General features: G+C 42.1%; 2 protein-coding genes across 6 annotated transcripts in view; one reads left to right on the top strand and one right to left on the bottom strand.

Annotated features, from left to right (window-relative positions):
- capn3b (calpain 3b) overlaps nt 1–10,185 on the bottom strand; it is a 10,712-nt gene extending 527 nt beyond the window's left edge. Inside the window, exons 1-21 of one of the 3 annotated variants that reach the window (XM_047338023.1) lie at nt 9,665–10,185; nt 6,633–6,702; nt 6,262–6,380; nt 5,764–5,897; nt 5,291–5,459; nt 4,828–4,911; nt 4,646–4,737; nt 4,428–4,505; nt 3,974–4,134; nt 3,705–3,874; nt 3,610–3,621; nt 2,937–3,145; nt 2,737–2,773; nt 2,460–2,483; nt 2,147–2,233; nt 1,174–1,251; nt 1,022–1,079; nt 871–938; nt 529–597; nt 364–442; nt 93–209 (exon numbers count right to left, since the gene is read on the bottom strand). In XM_047338023.1, coding sequence (XP_047193979.1) covers nt 93–209; nt 364–442; nt 529–597; nt 871–938; nt 1,022–1,079; nt 1,174–1,251; nt 2,147–2,233; nt 2,460–2,483; nt 2,737–2,773; nt 2,937–3,145; nt 3,610–3,621; nt 3,705–3,874; nt 3,974–4,134; nt 4,428–4,505; nt 4,646–4,737; nt 4,828–4,911; nt 5,291–5,459; nt 5,764–5,897; nt 6,262–6,380; nt 6,633–6,702; nt 9,665–9,982 — 2,233 coding nt within the window. In that variant the 5' untranslated portion in view covers nt 9,983–10,185. The remainder of the gene's footprint in view (nt 1–92; nt 210–363; nt 443–528; nt 598–870; nt 939–1,021; nt 1,080–1,173; nt 1,252–2,146; nt 2,234–2,459; nt 2,484–2,736; nt 2,774–2,936; nt 3,146–3,609; nt 3,622–3,704; nt 3,875–3,973; nt 4,135–4,427; nt 4,506–4,645; nt 4,738–4,827; nt 4,912–5,290; nt 5,460–5,763; nt 5,898–6,261; nt 6,381–6,632; nt 6,703–9,664) is intronic. The other 2 variants (XM_035143766.2, XM_047338024.1) reach the window with 2 other exon arrangements.
- Nucleotides 9,505–18,325, top strand: nrbp1 (nuclear receptor binding protein 1). 3 transcript variants are annotated; one of them, XM_047338026.1, is made up of 18 exons: nt 9,505–9,696; nt 12,323–12,595; nt 12,765–12,887; nt 13,856–13,957; nt 14,061–14,150; nt 14,247–14,287; nt 14,499–14,593; nt 14,743–14,826; nt 14,927–14,985; nt 15,121–15,219; nt 15,306–15,438; nt 15,750–15,840; nt 15,936–15,986; nt 16,256–16,391; nt 16,797–16,850; nt 16,941–17,004; nt 17,242–17,297; nt 17,425–18,325. In XM_047338026.1, exons 2-18 carry the CDS (start codon nt 12,362–12,364, stop codon nt 17,518–17,520), a joined length of 1,608 nt encoding a protein of 535 aa, XP_047193982.1. In that variant the 5' UTR covers nt 9,505–9,696; nt 12,323–12,361; the 3' UTR covers nt 17,521–18,325. The 3 variants fall into 3 exon arrangements, with proteins under 3 accessions (XP_047193982.1, XP_034999662.1, XP_047193981.1); XM_035143771.2 differs by lacking the exon at nt 9,505–9,696 and adding an exon at nt 10,263–12,098; XM_047338025.1 differs by lacking the exon at nt 9,505–9,696 and adding an exon at nt 10,263–12,098 and having other exon boundaries at nt 12,287–12,595.

Below are 18,325 nucleotides of genomic sequence, written 5' to 3'. Positions count from 1 at the left end.
AGTTTTTCAACACTGGTTTAGCAAGAAAAGCTCTTGTGTACAAGAAAATTACCAGAATATGAATCTCGTAGTAAAATGATATTAATACTTACTGAACATTCCCTCTAGCCTCACAAAGCAGCAGATGTAACTGTCAAAGTCGATGTTGAGGTGTTCATCGGCGTAACGCATCGCTATGATGTCATAAAGCTGCTTGTTGAGGTGAAACCCTTCACATAGAAAGAAACAGAAATTCAAGATTGAATAATACAAATAAAGTTTCCTCATAATTAATCAGTGGTTCTGGAAAAACATGAATGAAAATCTAAAGTAAACAGAGAAAGATTCTTTAAGTGGTCGATTCTGTTGTGTTGTGTTTCTCACCTGCGTCATTCACAGTGTTCCTCATCTCAAAACTACTGATGGAGCAAGTTTTGTCTTTATCATAACGCTTGAAGATCAGCTGTGAACACACAGACACCGACGATCAGAAGAAGACCTGGAGGGTTTTTGTAGAATTAAAGATACAGGCGGCTGAAAACACTCTACCTGCCACTTCTTGATCTTTTTCCACAAGTGCTTGAACTCCTGCAGGTTCAGTTTTCCGGTCCCATCGGTCTGAGACGTTCAGTTATGAAAAAACGAAGATGTGGCATCGCTCGTTGACCCCTTTTAGAAAGTGTATGTTGGATTTCTGTGCTGTGATTTAGTTTTTAGGGGAGAATTGGTGGTCTAACCTCAGTTATTTGATAAATGTCAGCAGCTCCACTGGGCAACTAGAGATTACAAGAGGGATTCAAACCAACAACCTGTTGAAGCCGTCTTCAGGCAGCACAAGGCTTCTCTGCTGTTACCCATACACACACACACTTGAACCAGCTGACAGGATACATCCATCAAGGCGATCATACTCCGACACGTCTCGAGGCTGAAACCTTCTTTGGTCTTGATTTCACCATCTGTGGAAAAGGAGAACTCGGTATGAGGGATTGCAACATGGTACAAACTGTGAGGATCGTCCTGATCTTCTCAGCTCACTCACGTTTGGAGAGAACGTTCTTCATGATGGTCTGGAGTTCGTTGGCACAGATCTGCATGTCCTGACGGAGGAAAGGGAGGAATGCGATTCAATCTCCGCTCAAATAAAACTCATCGTGTTCACACTGTGTTGTCCTCAGTCTCGCTGGTACTCACCTCACCAGAAATCTGTTGGTAAATGGCCCTGAACTGTTTTTCCTCTTCAGTCTCCTCCTCAGGTTCTAAAAGCTTTCGCTGAAGAACAGATCAGAGATGAATTTATCATTTCTTTCTGGTGCTAATAATTCTATTCACAAGTTTGTGAAATCTGAACCAGTTAATCGCCTATTTTTTAAGTCAACATACATTTTAAAACTGTAATTTTTATACCTTTTATAAGGATTATTGTTTGTTTGGACATCAGCTTTTAAAAAGCATTTGGCTCCTGTCTAATTTATGTGATGCAACTAACTAAATTCTACATTCGAGCATCAAAACACATTCACCTATTAAAACTTAGAAAAAAGACAGAAAATGAGCTTCAGCTGAAAACTGTGTTCTGGCCTTGTAGGTTAGAGTTGTAATAAATTGTATCATCTGCATAGAGGAGGACTTTTGAAAGCAAATGAGCAGGATGTTGTCGGCTTTGGTAAAAAAATACTGGTTTATTCCACCTGCTTGTTCATAAATTCATATTGTACAAATCATAATCAATTTGATCTCAGCGGTGTCAGTCATCTCCAACAATTCTTTGTGTTCTGAAAGGATCTTTGGACCATTTGGTTTAAGAAATGTTTGAAATATTCAATTGCCTCATTTTGTTCCATCACTTTATTTACAATCTATGGTTTTAATTGAATACCATTGGCTGCATTTCCACACAGTACCAGAAGAGGGCAGTATACAGACTGTGGCCTCGTGGGAAAACAGGTGCAGCTGAGCCACTTGAGATAATTTGGCTTCAAACGCGATTATTTTATTCCCAGTGAGGTTATATGACCTGGTCGAGATTGCATTACAGAGCCATCAGTCAGGAACCTACGACAGGGCAAAGGTCACACTGAGCTATTTGTAGTGTGGCTATAGTGTTTTTGTTTTAAATATAAAAAAACTATCTATTCACACTCTGTTCCCACAACAAGGAGATTACCTTTGGTTTCTTCTTCTTTTCCCCCCGAATGCCGTCATGCTCAATCTCTTTGTTGGCTCGCGCTCTGTCCGACACAAATACAATAGGCTGGCGTGTGGGTCACGGCCCCGTGTTGGCAAGAGGAGTGAAGGGTTATAAAGGACAAACAGGACAGAAAAGACCAAGTTACTTCATAGTTATTCCACTAGTTGTAATCTGTATATTCAATGATGGGACAAACACTGATAACGTTGCACAAAGCTGACGTGTGATGGAGAGAAGCAGCGGTGAGAAGCAGATTTTAAAAGAAAATCCACTGACATGCACGCGTTACCTTTTCCCTCTTTCTCTTGTCTTGCTGATGGCCGATAAGACAAGGAAGGACAGAAAGATGAGATGAGAGGAAACGGAGGAAAACACTTGAATACTGAGGTGTGTTAGTGACTCATGTGGGGAAAACAATGAGTAAACATACAGTGTGCACTGAGACAAGACAAGAGATTTAAATAGAGTTGATGGAATATGAAGGAAACGCAAACAGGATTACGATGCGTCAAATTCAGACGGCGTGAACATTTCAACCTCACTCCTTCTTTAATCATGTTGCAAACCTGGATTTTTCCGGACTCGATGGTGTTCTCCGCCTCCCTGTGAGGGGAAACAGACACGTTAGGATTCTGACTATGCTCCGATAATGACCCTCATTCAAAGGCTTTGATATATTTTGCAGTTTTACTGTCAACAACCCCCCCAAAAAAACATCAGCTGCAGCACCAAACATGCGCAGCGGCCCACCCTCAGCGATCCTTACTCGGACGTGCTCTGCTTCTCGGAGAAGACCCTGAGGAGGAACTCGCCCTCTTGATGGGCTTCAAAGGTCGTGGGGAGGATGGCGTACTCTCCTGGCGGCAGGCGGAAACGCTCCGTTACCTCTCGCAGGTTGATGTAGGTCTTGCATTTGGCCTTGGAGGCTGTGTACAGGAAGAAGTCCTTCTGCAGATGCTGATTCTGTCCACACATCTGGGGATGGGAAAAGAAAAGCAGTGAAAGTGTGGAAATGGTGAGAGAAGAAATCTGCATGTTTTTGTAATAAAGTAAAAGGAAATTGGTTTCACTGTCATTTAAGCAAAAATGCCCCAAATTTGCTAGTTCTGGTTTCTCAAATATGATAATGTTTTGCATGTCTTTTGTTTCTATCGTTATTAAGTAAATATCTTTGACTTTGAGTTGTTAGTCCAACAAAACAAAACAATTCTACTATTTTCTAACACTTTGTAGGCTAAACAATTTAAAGATCGATTAAAAATGAGAATAAATTGTAGGCTTGAGTTGTAAGAATTACCTGGAGATTTTAGTAAAGTTTGACCAATGATATTACTACATATACTCCTAAAGTGAACACACACAAGTTTCTGGCGATACGGGTCAATACAGAGAAACCACTGACTTCATCACAATAACGTCCTTCTCCGTGATGGGCATACCTCCTTTGGCACCTACAGAGACACAGAGGAAGTTCAGAGTTTAACTCCAGTGAATGCACATTGGCATTGACAGCTGAGGTGTTTGAGATCACTACCTCGTAGATGGAAAACCCGATGGTGAGGAATTTGGCCCCTTGATGGCGCTGCTTCCGTCGACCTTTCTGCATCAGAGCCACGACGAGAGTGCAGGCCACCGTTCCATCCTCTGGGTCGTCGTCCTCCTCATAAAGCTGCAGCCGATACTGAGGGTTTGTCCAAAATGTGTCTGGAAAACACAGAGAGTAAATAAAAGAGAAAACACGAGCAAGATGACACTCAAAGAGTTTGATATGGGCTTTTAAAGGCTTTAAAGGCTGAGGCCCACCTGGGAAGTTCCTGCAGCCGCCAGCAGAGCTGCCTCTCACCCAGCGGCCCTCATTGACCGACACAGTCCAGCTGTTTCTTTCGTCCCCCTGCAGCGCGTCGGGCGTCAGGTTACACATCTCCAGCTTCGTGAAGTTCCTCTTGAAATCATCAAAAGACATCCTGGATGGGAACGTGAGGGAGGAAGCTTGTGACAGAAAAACTTTCTAGAAGAGGGATCCGTCCTTCACTGTTCTTCCTGAGGGGGTTTTCCATCTTTTTACATGTTACCATGACAACGGTATGTTAGAATTAAAAAGTACAGCAGATGGTGGTTGATTTTAGATGGATCCCTGTGAACTGTGTTAAATAAATAGAACCTTCCACTTGTTGGTGATGGCGACATGAATTTCATGGTTCAATAAAGTGCTGAGGCCACAATTACATAAAATTAATGTCACAGTGGTTTCACTCACCAGAACTCACTCGCTTCCACAGTCTGTTTCTTTAGGTTCTCCTTGTCCGCGATGGAAATGGTCGACCACTCTTTGGAACTATGGAAAAATATTACCACATTAATTAAACCATATTAGTAAGAAATAAAACTCGCACTGATGAAGTTATGTATGGTAAAAGATCTGGTCTAGCAAACATTTTATAACATAATATTGGAAGCCTTTTATTAGATTCTCACTCTGCACTCCACGGTCCCTTCCACAGCACCCAGCCCCAGGGATTGCGCAGGCGAATCAGGCGTATTTTGGTGTCCTTTGCTACTTCATCACACTAGAACGACACCTCATCAGCGTTACTGGAAAATACACGACATAAAAATGACCACATCTGCATTTACAGAAAGTGAAGGTTTATCTCTACCTCCTCCAGGCCGATGATGGAGTAGGCGTGGCCTTTGACCAGCCCGTGATCAGTCCGAGTCTCCATTTCACTGGCTGAGACGACCTGAGGGACACAACATATGTTACAGACTGGATTTTAAAGCAATACCTCTTTTCACAACATCATTTGAATCTATCTTAAATCTATTCTGGATCCGATCATTAAAAAGTTAAAGGGGGATGACAGACAAAACATTTTATCTTCTCTTATTGTGAGAACATTTGTTGAAACAGTCTGATTAACAAGGGGAAATTAAATTGTCCTGCTGATCTGTACATACTGTCCCTGACATGCTCCTCTTATTCACAGCTGAAGAACCGAACAGTGCAAACCACTGCACCACCATGCCATCCCCCCACTTTATCATGTCAATTGTTGTTTGTCTTTCTTGTTTTGTGTCTTTTCTGTGTTTTTTTCATTGACTCTCTCCTCCACCACTCACATCTATGGAGCAGCCCATCAGCGAGCCTCGCTCCAGCGCCTTCTTCATGATGTTGTACAGATCTTTAGACGCCGCGGACAACTCAAAGAACTCGGTAAGGCCACCTGTGAAATCCTCCATGGCTTCCAATGTGTTCCCCCCCTTTAGTGCCTCGTAAGAGCTGTGCAACCTGAGAGAGGGAGAGAGAGAGAGAGAGAGAGAGAGAGAGAGAGAGAGAGAGAGAGAGAGAGAGAAGAGAATGAGGTCAGAGGTCATTGGTTTCAAGTGAAATGATTTCACGTCCCCAGGCTTTTACTTTTTTAGTTAGAGAGAAGTAAAAGTTAGGAACCAGAGTCAAACTTTTTGCAGTGGATGGGGGGATGGGGGGGAAATCTGACCCAAACTGAACATCAACACATGGGAGGTAAAGATGTGTCTTGCTGCACGCCACCACTTTGCAAGGGGCGGGGGGGACATTAATAGACCCTGCTTACTTTGCATAGGCCTTTTCCAACAGCGCGCTCCAGAACTCGTTCTTCCTGAAGGATTTGGTGAACACCAGCTGGTTGTTGCAGGTGGGGATGCGGTCGTCCACGACCACGTCGATCCATTCGCCATAACGCCAGAACTGAAAACAGGACAAACAGAACAGGAGTGAAATAGAGTCAGGAAGGAGACAGCTGAGAGAAAGAAACATGCACTTTTACATGTAATATTGTATTTGAAACTTACTTCACCTGGGATAAATTCAAATAAAATTATTTTGGAAATTTAACTCTATGAAATATTATACTTATATCAGTGAAATGTAAAAAAAAATCTACTTAAAAGTTCACATAAATTTGGGCTTTTCTTGTTTGTATCCCCTCAACTTTACTTACTTACTAACCTAATCAAATACAATCCCTGTGTTGGGTTTTCAAAGATGATTTTTAAAGATCATGAAACTTGACTTGATTGTTTCACAGTGTGTCAGATGTTCATGTAAAAACCTGGAAGTGGAAGATGCCGGCGTAGTTGTCAGTGAAGCTCTGGTCCGGAGGGATCACTCTGTACAGCAGCTTCTCGTTCAGCGTCAGGCAGGCGATGGCAGCGAGCAGCCAGCAGTCACCTGTCACAGCAGATTCATGAAAACACAAGATAATGTTAATGTTAAAAACTGTTCTTCTGTAGTTGTAAGCAATAAAGGGTTGCCATGGAGGCAAATGGAAAATCTGGGAAAGGAGAGAGTAAGAAATCTTTTTTTATATTAAAAATTACTACATTTCCAGATGTGTTCTTATCCTTTCTACCTCTGGTTCCTAATAATGTGTTTGATGTCTAAAAACCATTTATCTGAAAGCAGGAACTGTTGAAACATTACCCAATTCTCCCTGACAGATGTCCGTCCTGTTGGCTCCGTCCACGATGAACTCAGGCTTGTCACAAATTTCCTGTCATTAAAAAAAAAAAGTTTTATTTCCGAGCATGTTGTGAAATATCAAATCTTTTTCTTTTCGGTATGAAATGATAGATTTAATGATCAAGTCCATGGTTGAAAAATAACCAGTATGAAGTTCTGTTTAATTATTTGCCCTCCTCCCTTCATTAGATAATAATAATTAGACTGCTAAATTAAAGTTTAGAGTAGGTAGATTTGAGATTTTATTTAAAACCAGGTACATTTGTTTGATATTTGAAAATGATGCCTTTTAAGTCAAATGTAAAAAGACAAAAACAAACCCATCTCTGACAATAGAGTCACAAAATGTCAACGTCACAACAATTTAAAACCTGCATATACAACTCTGCACTCGACATGATTTACAACGCGAGGACTTGACCCTGAAACCGGAGACGAGTTGGAGAATGTTTCCTGACTGTGTTGGACCTGGGACCATGTATCGCCCTCTGCTTTCGCTGCATATCTATGAGGAGGCAGCTGTTAAAGGTCGACCGGTCGCGACTCTTTGGTCGTCTGAACAAGTGACAACGCTGCGGCGAAGCCCTCGACCCGTAACAACATATCTGTCGTGAAGGCACCGGTGACAGCTTCAGTGGGAACCATGGAGCTCAACTCGCTGGTGTGTTATCGGACTGTCATCATGGAGACGTTTGTTTATGAGAGGGAGTTCATGTTGGAAGATTACAAGAGCTTTTATATAAGTGATTTACAACTTGTGGATTTGATTCATAAACTTGTATGTTAAGATGGATGGAATGACCGCTCCCCCCAAAGTGAAGCCAAAGCATCTCAATCTCCACTAGTGTATAGGTCATAAACTCTGCTCCCTCCATGTTAGTGGATGGGACATGGACCAAAGTAAAGAATCAAAGCACATGTCAAATCATTTTTTTCTCAAAGATGGTTTCAAAGTGTCGTCCATCTTTATTGACAGTCTATGGTCCACATAATCCGAAGGGGTTCACAAGATAATTAAAGGAATAAAAATGAAAAAGTATATTTCTGTTACACAGATTGTGCTTATGTTTATGACATGTTTCTATTTGTCTGCCTTTCTCTTCTGAAATCCTTCAAATTACACAAGCAGAGGAGAAACAAACAGTAGATCAAGGCCAAACATGTGAAGAGTGGCTACAGGACAAAAAGATTTATACCACTCTCCTTTCAAACCTTTTGAAATCCATCCAACGAAATATGCGATCGTCAAAGAAAAATCTAATGTTGCAGGAAAACTCTTAATATCCTGAAGCTGCAGTTTTCAGGCATCAGAAAACAGGATGGTGAGAATAAAGATATGAGTGATCAGGTCTCATACAGAGTTTATTTAGAGGGTTCACAGCAGGGACTCGAGTCCCTTAATCACATGAGTGACCATAACTAAGGCCGTTAAAATGCAGCCTCATGTTCCGTATTTAGAGTGGGCACCACCGCTGACCCCCTGATGGGATTCATGTATCACTGGTCTCATCTGAATGTCTCAAGCTGCATTTGTCATCGGCCATTAAGTGGCCACCACACTTTCACTTTGTGCTCCACTGGATTTCAACAAAGCTGAAACTAATAAAATGTCTGTGTTAAATTTGTCACGTGTGTTTAATGGTGGCCGATAAAATTAATTTATAAATAACAACAAACATTTTACCTATTTTATTTTCATGTAATTGTAAAAAAGGGTCAATAAATAATGTGGGAATGAAAAGTCATTCTATAAGCATCAATACTTAATCTTCATAACAGCATCATAAACAGAGAGTGATTGATTGTCATGTTAATGCTTAAATTGAAAGTAACTAAGTACATTTACTCAATTACTGCACAATAGTTTACTTGAGTATTTCCATTTAATGCGACCTATAGGACTGCTTTGACATTTTGGAACTGATCATACTCTACATATTAAGCTATGAGCCAGTTAGCTTAGCTTAGCATTAAGACAGGAAACAGTGTGAAACAGCTAGCCTTGGTCACTACTGAGGTAACTGAACCTGCCCACCAGCAGCTCATAGCCTCATTAATCAACACATCATATTGTGTTAATCTGTGGAAAGGCTGCATCCACTTGTTCTAAGGATTTGTGCTAAACCAGGATAAGCTGAACTAACATAGGTTTTTGCTGGCATTAGTTCAAATGTATCAGAGAAATATGATCAGTCCAGTGAAACCAGTAAAATAACAAATTAATCCTTTAATTATGAACTAATTCATTGTTACAACTGCATATACCATCTATATATATAGTAATTTAAATAGACCTTTTGCTTAAAGTGTGATTGAAAATAAGTGGCATTGCTACTCACAGGTTACATGTTTATGCATCAATAATATTAATCCAAGCATATACATGATAACATAGCTTACACACACCAGTGTAGATATATCACCAACTTTTGATATACTTATACTTATATCTAACTTTGGCTGTAACAGAGTTGTTTTACATTGTGGCATTGTAAGTGTAGTGTCATGTGTTTGTGTTTGCATTTCCGTGTATTGCTGTTTACATTACGTCAGTGTGTTGCCAGGCACTGTGAGTCAAGGGACGCAAAGTTTGTCTCTTCGTGCCAAACACAGCTAAATGTCTGCTGACAACTTTCAGAGATGCAGATCAGAACCATTTCATGTCAAACCAAACCCAAGTCCTTGTAAATCAGTATCAAAACCCTGAAGTCAACACTGAGTTGCCAATAAGCTTCCCAGCATTGAAAGCGAGTGTCCTCCTGTCAGCTGTCGGTGATTGTAGAAGGTGATAACCCAGAGCTATGCACCCGCAAGTAATCCAGTCACAACCACTCAGCCATATCAGCGTGTCATCCCACCCATGTGCTGCACAGGAAGCGGTGACATACACATGGAACTTAGAGGAGAGCTTTTTTGTAAACGTGCATGAGCCACTTTTGCCTTGAGTGTGACTTGGTGCCTAAAGGACACGATGACGACAGACTGGAACTCACCGAGGGACGTTTCCACTCTATCTTCATGGAAGGTTTGTGACTGTAGAAGAGCGAGGAGTCGTTTGCAGGGAACAGGGGGTCCTCAAACAACACCTTCTTCTTCAGGTATTTGTCCCGCAGCTCCAAGAATGTCTTGAGACGCTTGGCATCCTTCACGGCCTCATTTCTGCTCAGGATGGCAGAGTAGATGGAGTTTGCCCCAACAGGAGGGTAATCGGCTTTGTCATCAGGCCCGTGTGACGCCTCAGTTTCATGAAGCACCTTCACCTGTGTGTCTTCCACCAGAGGAACTTTCCCTTCATGTGTCTTGTCCTCCATCTTATCTCAGAATCCACCTCAGCCTGGTTCAGATCTTAAAGTGGAGAACTTCCCTATTTGCAGAAATCGACTTGCAAAACAGCCCAAAGAAACTTCCTGTGTCCTCCTTGACTCTCCGGTGAACACTTTTGGTTCCTTTTTTAAAAAGTCCAGTCACTGCTCATGGACAGTCACCAACTAACAGCTTCTCACAGCAACACTCACACAGTCAGTGTTGTCTCCCTGCATCTAAATATAGGCCTCTTTAAAGGAGGGGAGGAGGAGAGAGAGAGACCCTGACCCGGTCTCAATATTTTCAGATCACAGTGTCGTGCAGTTCTCCCGTCTGAAATCTATTCCACAAATTTAATAGTGCAGAACGTACTGGTTATTACCTGGCGTGACATTTGTAGCGTGATAAATCCTGACAAAGGAAGACTGGGAAAGAAGTGGGTGGTGTAGTCATTATGGAATTACATTAAAAGCCAGAGAAAATAAAACTTTTGTGCTTCTAATTAGCTACAAATCTGACTTATTATATCAGTTTAACAGGGATATTTTAATGCACCTGCAAAATGTGTATTATTGAGAACACAGAGATAATTTTTATCAGTAATATGAATGTTTATTTGAGCATTTATGAAGAGAAGCTTAGATTCTATGATTATATACATTTTGTACATATTCAGTTTCCATGTACTATCCCTTTAAGACTAAATGTCTTTATTGTTTATTGTAAAAAACACAAAAATATATAAAAGATTTAGTATTCTCCACCTCAGAATTACACAATATAGAGAAAGGGGATGAAACAGCAGCTTTGATGAAATGTGGAGTCTGTGTTTAAAATCTCTCCTCCACCCTTGGATTGAACATTTGTATAAAACCAGCTACATTGACACCTAGTGGTAAAACACAGTCATGTTCAGAGGTTCGGACAGGATGAGGGAACAGACCCCTCTTCTTCATTCAGCTCTCAGTTGGTCCAGGCCTCTGTCAATCTGCGGCCATGTCAAATTAGATGAGGGAGGCGGCTGAGTGGCAGGGTTGCCAGGTTTGAAGAAATAAAACTGCATTCTTATTTCTTTTATAATCAGGGTGAATGGGATGATGAAGCTGTGGTTGACAACAAACTACACGGAAGCCAACCTCTGCCACTCGGCTGTCAATCATGACGTTTTGCCCCATTTTTTAATAACATCAAATAACTAATTAAAACCAAACACACCAGGAAGGTCAATGTGCTTTGGCTTCACTTTTGGGGAGTAATCTTGTTTAATCCATCTTTATATACATTCTCTGGTGAGAAGGTCAATGCCACGTTCCAATATATTTTGGAAATCGGAATGAAGTCACACCTGAATAACTTTAGCTGTGACGTCATTTAAAAACTCCAAACTGACGTCACAATTGACCCGGCATTTTGGCCACGCCTTGAGGCAACAATGCTCTCACTGATGATGTAATAAAATGCTGTGAGAACATGTATAAATAATTTGGATGAATACATCGATCACATCAGTGGGATTTAAAAACAAGATGTCACAGTGATTTGGCGGAAAAGGGGGGGGATGAGACAAACCGTATCTGGCAACCCTCCATCGTCGTCATCCGTGGCTAAATGCTAAGCTAGCTGCAGTCAGTCCGCCGTCCTGTCTGTGTTCGTGAGGTCACCGAGATAATTAACGTCGCTGTGTTTGTGCGTCGGGTTCCTGCCCGGTGTTGTGTTGTTATTTACCAGGAAACATGTCTGCGGTGTTGTTGTTTTGTGGACTTTACTCACATTAGCGGAGTCTTGAGGAGCAGCAGCGGCAGCAGAGGTGAGGGGCGTCCGGCTGCTATACCCCAGACACTGCCCCCCTGACAGCGGGCTAGCTAGCTAGCTAGTTAGCAGGTTGAGAGGCGGTTCTCAGTGAATAAACCCACTGGGACTTGTTAGCTTCATTAGCTAAATGGTTTCCGCTGTTGTCCCCGGTTGTTGAGTCAGTAGCCAGGGAGCTAGCTAGCTGCGACTCGGCCGTGAAACCGAGAAGACCTTCGGCCACCGGAGCTAAACAACCCGCCGTGGTTCGTGTGTGTCACCGGTGGGAGCTTGTTAAACTGGAGCTGGCCTCGTCACATCTCCCATCTTCAACACGTATGTACAACTACATGTGATTCTCCCACTCGTGTGTGTGTGATGCGGTTTATAACGGCCTCTCGCTCAGAGCTGCACCAGCTAACTAACTTCTCCTGCACCTGTGCTAGCTAGCTGCAGCTAACGAGTGCATTCTCCCGTTCAGCTGGTTTAAAGATGGGAGGTTTTTTTTTGCATTTCATCCACAGTGACGCTCATGTTGTGTTTGTGTGTGAAACGAGCAGCAGCCTCCCGGTGCCTGACAACCCAGAGGAGGAGAGAGGATGTCTGAGGGAGACAGCAAGCAGGGCCCGGACACTGCACAGGAGGGGAAGCCGGAGACGGTGGGGGCAGGAGCCGCCGCGGGTCAAGTGGTGTCATCGGTGTCTCCCCCCGTGTCCATGGTGACGCAGCCTCCGGCCACCGCGGCCACGGAGGACGAGGAGGAGGAGAGCGAGGATGAGTCGGAGATTTTGGAGGAGAGCCCGTGTGGACGCTGGCAGAAACGCAGAGAAGAGGTAGGAGGATAAAACACAACATGGACAAAAGTATTGGGACGCACCTCAACTCCAAGTAGAATGGGATGTTCTAAAAGCCATTTGTCCATATAGTGTATGTCTGAGCAACAGTCAGCTTGACTGTTATGAAGATGCCACCGATGCATTGTTGTTGTTTTCCTCCCTGAAGGTGAATCAGCGTAACGTCCCTGGCATCGATAATGCTTACTTGGCCATGGACACGGAGGAAGGAGTTGAGGTGGTGTGGAATGAGGTCATGTTCTCCGAGAGGAAGAATTTCAAACTACAAGAGGTGGGTGCACAGTTGAGCTGATGCAGAAATATGTGTTACTATATATTTGATCATTATGTCAGGATGATGTCAGCATGTCAGTTTTTACACCTGCCAGGAACAAAGTATCTAAACACAGTGTTTTACATTGTTATTCACACATTAAGTTGTTTTCACTGGTGTGATCTTACTAACAATGTGGACGTCTGCCCGTTTTCATTTCCCCATTGGCTATAAGCTCCTTGGGCAAGTGGTCGGACTTGTTGCTGCCAGCAGCGTAGCAAAGTACACACGGTACCCAAATAGCTGTGGAAACAACTTTCAGAAATGTGAAGGGGGAAATCTAAGCAGAATCGTGGTTTTTAATGCTCTTGCATACTTTTTGGGCATTTAAGGCATTTAACTCGATGGTTTTTCTTCATAGAATGCTCAGGGTTTGACTCCCAGCCAGGGGAGCTTTACATCAAACCACTCTGTCCTAGATGTCACAAAACAGTGAAAAGCCAAAGAGAGCAGCACATGTTGTAAAGGTTACCCTGGTGATCATTATAAGTCGATTCACTTTCAAAATTGATCAGGAGCTAGAGCGGGTCTCCCACTAATCAAAGGTTCGAGGTAGTTCGATTCCTGTCGCATCCAGGCTTCATGCCAAAGACACTGTGCTCCAAACTGCTGACAGCTTAACTTGCAGCATGTGAATAGGATGCATGACAGATAAAGTGCTAGATATAGAAGTGCTGAGTATGTGTGAATGTCAACTAAACTGTAAAGCTACTGGTCATCAAGACTGCTGCAAAAAAAAAAAATGTACAGAATTGTTTTAAGTAACATTCAAGGGTTCACTCAGTTGCAATCCTGCAGGAAGATATTCTCAGTTTTGTTGACCTTAACTGACAAACGTGACAATACAAAGTAAGACACAGCAGTCACTATCAAAGAGCCACCGTTGGAAATGTATTCATGTGTCAATTCCTCTTTTTCTTTTACAGGAAAAGGTTAAAGCGGTATTTGACAATTTAATTCAGCTCGAGCACTTGAACATCGTGAAGTTCCACAAGTATTGGGCGGATGTTAAAGAGAACAGAGCCAGGGTAAGAAATCCTCTGAAAAATCTCACTTTCATCCAATCTGATCAAGAAGAATACAAAGAACTTTTGTGCTCATACATTTCCACTGCTTTGTTTTTGTGTGCAGGTGATTTTCATCACAGAATACATGTCCTCAGGAAGTCTCAAACAGTTTTTAAAGAAGACAAAGAAAAACCACAAGACCATGAATGAAAAGGTTTGAAATCTCGAGTCACTAACGGCTGATAAAAAAAATCCATTTAGCCTGGTTTCTATTTTCTACATGAAACTAAATCTGTTTCTTCTCCGACAGGCCTGGAAGCGCTGGTGCACACAGATACTGTCGGCTCTCAGGTAAGCCTGCGAGACGGGTTCCCTTCTATGAAGTAATCCACAGCGGCAAGATTTTATTTATTGCAACTGGAGATAATCAGCTCTGTTACTAAGCAACATCCAGTTTCAGAAATCAATTCTGGATAATGTGAACGAGGCCAACATTTCAAAAGCCACCAACCACCACAGTTTCGGTGGCACTTTAATTAACCATATTACCCTCTGTCTCCAGCTACCTGCACTTATGTGAACCCCCCATCATTCATGGCAACCTGACCTGTGACACCATCTTCATTCAGCACAATGGCCTCATCAAGATCGGCTCAGGTAACTGGCCAATCACTGAAGCCAGTGATTAACGCCCATCATCAGTCATTCCTTTTCTTGTTTTCTATGCTTCTGTGGCCTTTTATTACCAGAGTCAGCCTGAAATCTAGTATTGGTGTTGTTAAGTCTTTTTTTCCCCACTATTTCAGTTGCTCCAGACACCATCAACAATCATGTGAAAACCTGTCGGGAAGAGCAGAAGAGCCTTCACTTCTTTGCTCCAGAGTATGGAGGTAAAAAACCCTCCAGTGTGTTATGTGTCTCAGATACAGCTCCGGTGTGTGGGGGTGTTTCTGTTATATTGATCAGCTTTTTATTTCTCTCTACTTCCAGCTGTTGCCAATGTTACCACCGCCGTGGATATCTATTCCTTTGGAATGTGCGCCTTAGAGGTGAGAGGAAATCTTCTCTTAGCTGTTATTTGTTCTTTTTATTACATCTGGCACAGTAGTGGTTGCTGTTGAGTTCAGTTTTGTGTTTGTATTTCTGAATCATTTCTAATCTACACCTTTCTTCACTAACGTCAGATGGCTGTGTTGGAAATCCAGAGTAATGGAGATTCGTCTTATGTGTCCCAAGAAGCCATAAACAGTGCCATTCAGTTCTTAGAGGACCCACTGCAGCGGGTGAGCAGAGCAAAGGATTTCAAGCTTCTATGGCTGTTTGGGAGGGAGATTGACAAACTGAAGTTTGTTTTCTTGTGCTCGTTCAGGAATTCATCCAGAAATGTCTGGAGGTGGATCCCAATAAACGGCCCACAGCTAAGGAGCTGTTGTTTCACCAGGCCTTGTTTGAGGTGCCCTTACTCAAGCTTCTGGCTGCGCACTGCATCGTCAGCCACCAGCGTGAGTAGAGAAGTACACACTCACATCTATAGAATGTTTTATTGGTATGGATACTGGTATTTGGTATTAAATAGAGATGTTGTTAAAATCCAAGGTACATTAGCAGTTACTTGTGATAAGTCCCCCCTCACAGCATTGACTGAACCTTTTAGTGTTTGTTAGTTAGTTCCAATCTTAAGTGAACAGTTCAAGAAGCTTAGAGCAAAGTGTCAGACAGGACATGCAGGTCCAAATGTAATATGTTGCATTGAGTGTGTTTGTAAATAAAATGTGTGAATGTTCTTCTAATTGAAGTGTCTGTATATCCGTAGATATGATTCCAGAAAATGCTTTAGAGGAGATGACAAAGAACATGGATCCTAACCTGGTGATAGTTGAAGTCAAGGACGGAGTTCAGATGAAGTGAGTCATCAGCTGTTGAAGGATGGAAACAAATCTGAAAGAAAGGAATATTTTTTTTTCAGGTCTTCACTTTAACATATGGTCTTCTGTTTCAGACTCTCTCAGTTTCCTGCCCTGGAGCTCGACAAGTTTCTTGAAGACGTACGGTAAGAAAACAGATTTGCTTTTGATTTACCTGTGATTTGAAGATTCTGACTTAAATACAAAGACCTGCTCTCAAATTAGGTGGAGAAAGTCAAATTAGACTTGCTTAGCTTATACTGAAGCAACTTCTTTATCACAGATGAAAGTACATGGAAATGTGACTCGTCTTATCGTTCACGCTCAATACAGCCTTCAATGTGCAGGTTACAAAAAGGAAGTCTTTCAAAATGTCCCTCGTTGAAACTGCTGGTCTCTCTCTTTGGTGCATCAGGAACGGGATCTATCCTTTGACTGCGTTCGGGGTCCCGTGTCCACAGCAGCCTCAGCAGGAGACGGTGAAGTCCCCCATAGTTCCCCCGTCAGTCAAATCCCCGACTCCTGAACCTGCAGAGCTCGAGACCAGGAAGGTAAGAACTGACGTGTGGGAGTGAGATTAAATTACAACACAACAGAAAATCATAAACATCATAAATTGATTGTGTTTTATCATTCACCTTTTATAACACTTTATATATAAGACTTATTTGAAATGTATTTTGTCTAAATCCTGGCGATAAAAGATAAAGTTGACAATAGACAGAAGAAAAGAGCAGATGACAAATGGAAAGAAGCAGTGGAATTAAAACTACATCAACACTGAAGAACTGTTCTCAACCGATAGTTTCTTCATTAAAACTCTGAACATAACATGTAGAATAAATCACAAAGATGATTCCTACCACTAAGTGCACTGCTTCAATTTTAACTTTTGTCTTTTGAACATTTTACTGAAAGCTTTTTCTCAGTCCAGATTCTGTTTGCTCACATGACAGGTTCTTCAGATGCAATGTAACATTGAGCCGGTGGATGAAGGAGCCAAGCATCATGTAAGTCATGATTCTGCCTCTGATTAATAATCTCTCACCTTTTTAAGTTTGCTTTATGTTTCTAAATGACTTCCTTTGTTCTCTTCTCAGTTGACCCTGCTGTTGAAACTCGAGGATAAATTGAACAGGCACTTGAGCTGTGATTTGTTACCAAGTGAGTATTTCTGGAACATCACACTAGAGTTAACAAGACTTGTCATGCACAGTTATTTGCAATTTTCACATTGAACAAACAAGGACACGCTACTGTTTTGACAATTTGACAGTTTCATCAAAACCAAAGACTCATGTTTACATTTAGTTTCAAGTTTCTCACTTTTGTGATCATATATTTAACAAATTATTTAAAATATCAGTTTTCAGTCTTCCTTCTCTTTGTGTTTCTGTCCAGATGAGAACGTGCAGGAACTGGCTGTGGAGCTTGTTCAGCTGGGATTCATCAGTGAGGTAAGTTCCTCACTGTGACTCCTCTGGGAACTCAACACTCTTCTATTATTAGTACACCCACAACATCCTGGCTTCAGGGTTTAACAGATAAACTTTTTTTTTTGACCCCACCGTGTCTCCGTTTCAGGGCGATCAGCCGCGACTTGCATCAGTTCTTGAAGAGGCCTTCTCCAGGTTCTACAGCCGGAACGGTTCCCTCAATCCGGTGACGGTGTCCTCGTAGCGGAGGACTCCCCAGGCCTTCTCTCAGCCCTCCTCGTCCTCTACAGCAGGACTAGCTCTTAGCTTCACCTCTGAGTTGCGGCTAAAGCTTTTTGCGAGGACAGATGGAGGAAGCCTTGGTCTGACTTGCAGATCCTGCAGCCTGTCCTTGTATCTTCTGGTGGGAAAAGTTGCCACTAAGTGGTTGATGGCTTTCCATCTTATTTTTTTCTCCCACCCAATACAGCCATCTGCTTCTCTTTTAAAAGAGAAAATCCTTGTTGCAACTTAAGGAAAATGCAAATGTTTTCACTTTTTTGCTCATTTCTCTCCGTAGAGTTAAGCAAAGTAAAACTAGACAACAGCAGTATTTTCCTTAAGTCAGTGTTAAAAATGTATTTTAAAATTTTTACGTCAAATTCTTTAATAGTTGTCTGTATAAAAAATCTTTCGTCCCGGCATACTGAAGTGTAAGTAGTATGGTGTTGTTAGGTTAAGTCTGATTGTCTGATCCTTTTTAAACTTTGTCCTGAGCAGGGACTGAAGCGACGTTCTACCTTGTATCGGTTTTTGAAGACTCTCGAATGCATCAAGCTCGAAAACGCAACGTCAATTTAACTTATAAATTTCTGTAATTATGTCAGCGTCTCGCCTTCTCTCTGCCGTGACCACCTGCTGTTAGGCTCTGTAGATACTGCGAGTGTGGGACTCCCTGGCATGCTTGTAACCATCTTGTACACTGTATGCTGGACTCTGCTCTGTTTCTGCTACACATTTACCCTCTTTTTTCACCTCCTGAAATAAAAAATTACTCTATCAGCACTTAA

This window comes from Hippoglossus stenolepis, chromosome 20 (genome assembly GCF_022539355.2).
Source record: "Hippoglossus stenolepis isolate QCI-W04-F060 chromosome 20, HSTE1.2, whole genome shotgun sequence".
NCBI lineage: Eukaryota > Metazoa > Chordata > Actinopteri > Pleuronectiformes > Pleuronectidae > Hippoglossus > Hippoglossus stenolepis.
Note: the sequence above shows the minus strand (reverse complement) of the source record. Positions and strands in the feature narration are given on the sequence as shown.

What these genes read in the sequence shown, in the direction of transcription:
- nrbp1 (XM_047338026.1), top strand. Translation starts at nt 12,362, where the DNA reads ATGTCTGAGGGAGACAGCAAGCAGGGCCCGGACACTGCACAGGAGGGG. An exon ending in CAGATACTGTCGGCTCTCAG is followed by an intron (nt 14,288 to 14,498) that starts GTAAGCCTGCGA and finishes CTCTGTCTCCAG; the next exon opens with CTACCTGCACTTATGTGAAC. An exon ending in CAGAGCTCGAGACCAGGAAG is followed by an intron (nt 16,392 to 16,796) that starts GTAAGAACTGAC and finishes CTCACATGACAG; the next exon opens with GTTCTTCAGATGCAATGTAA.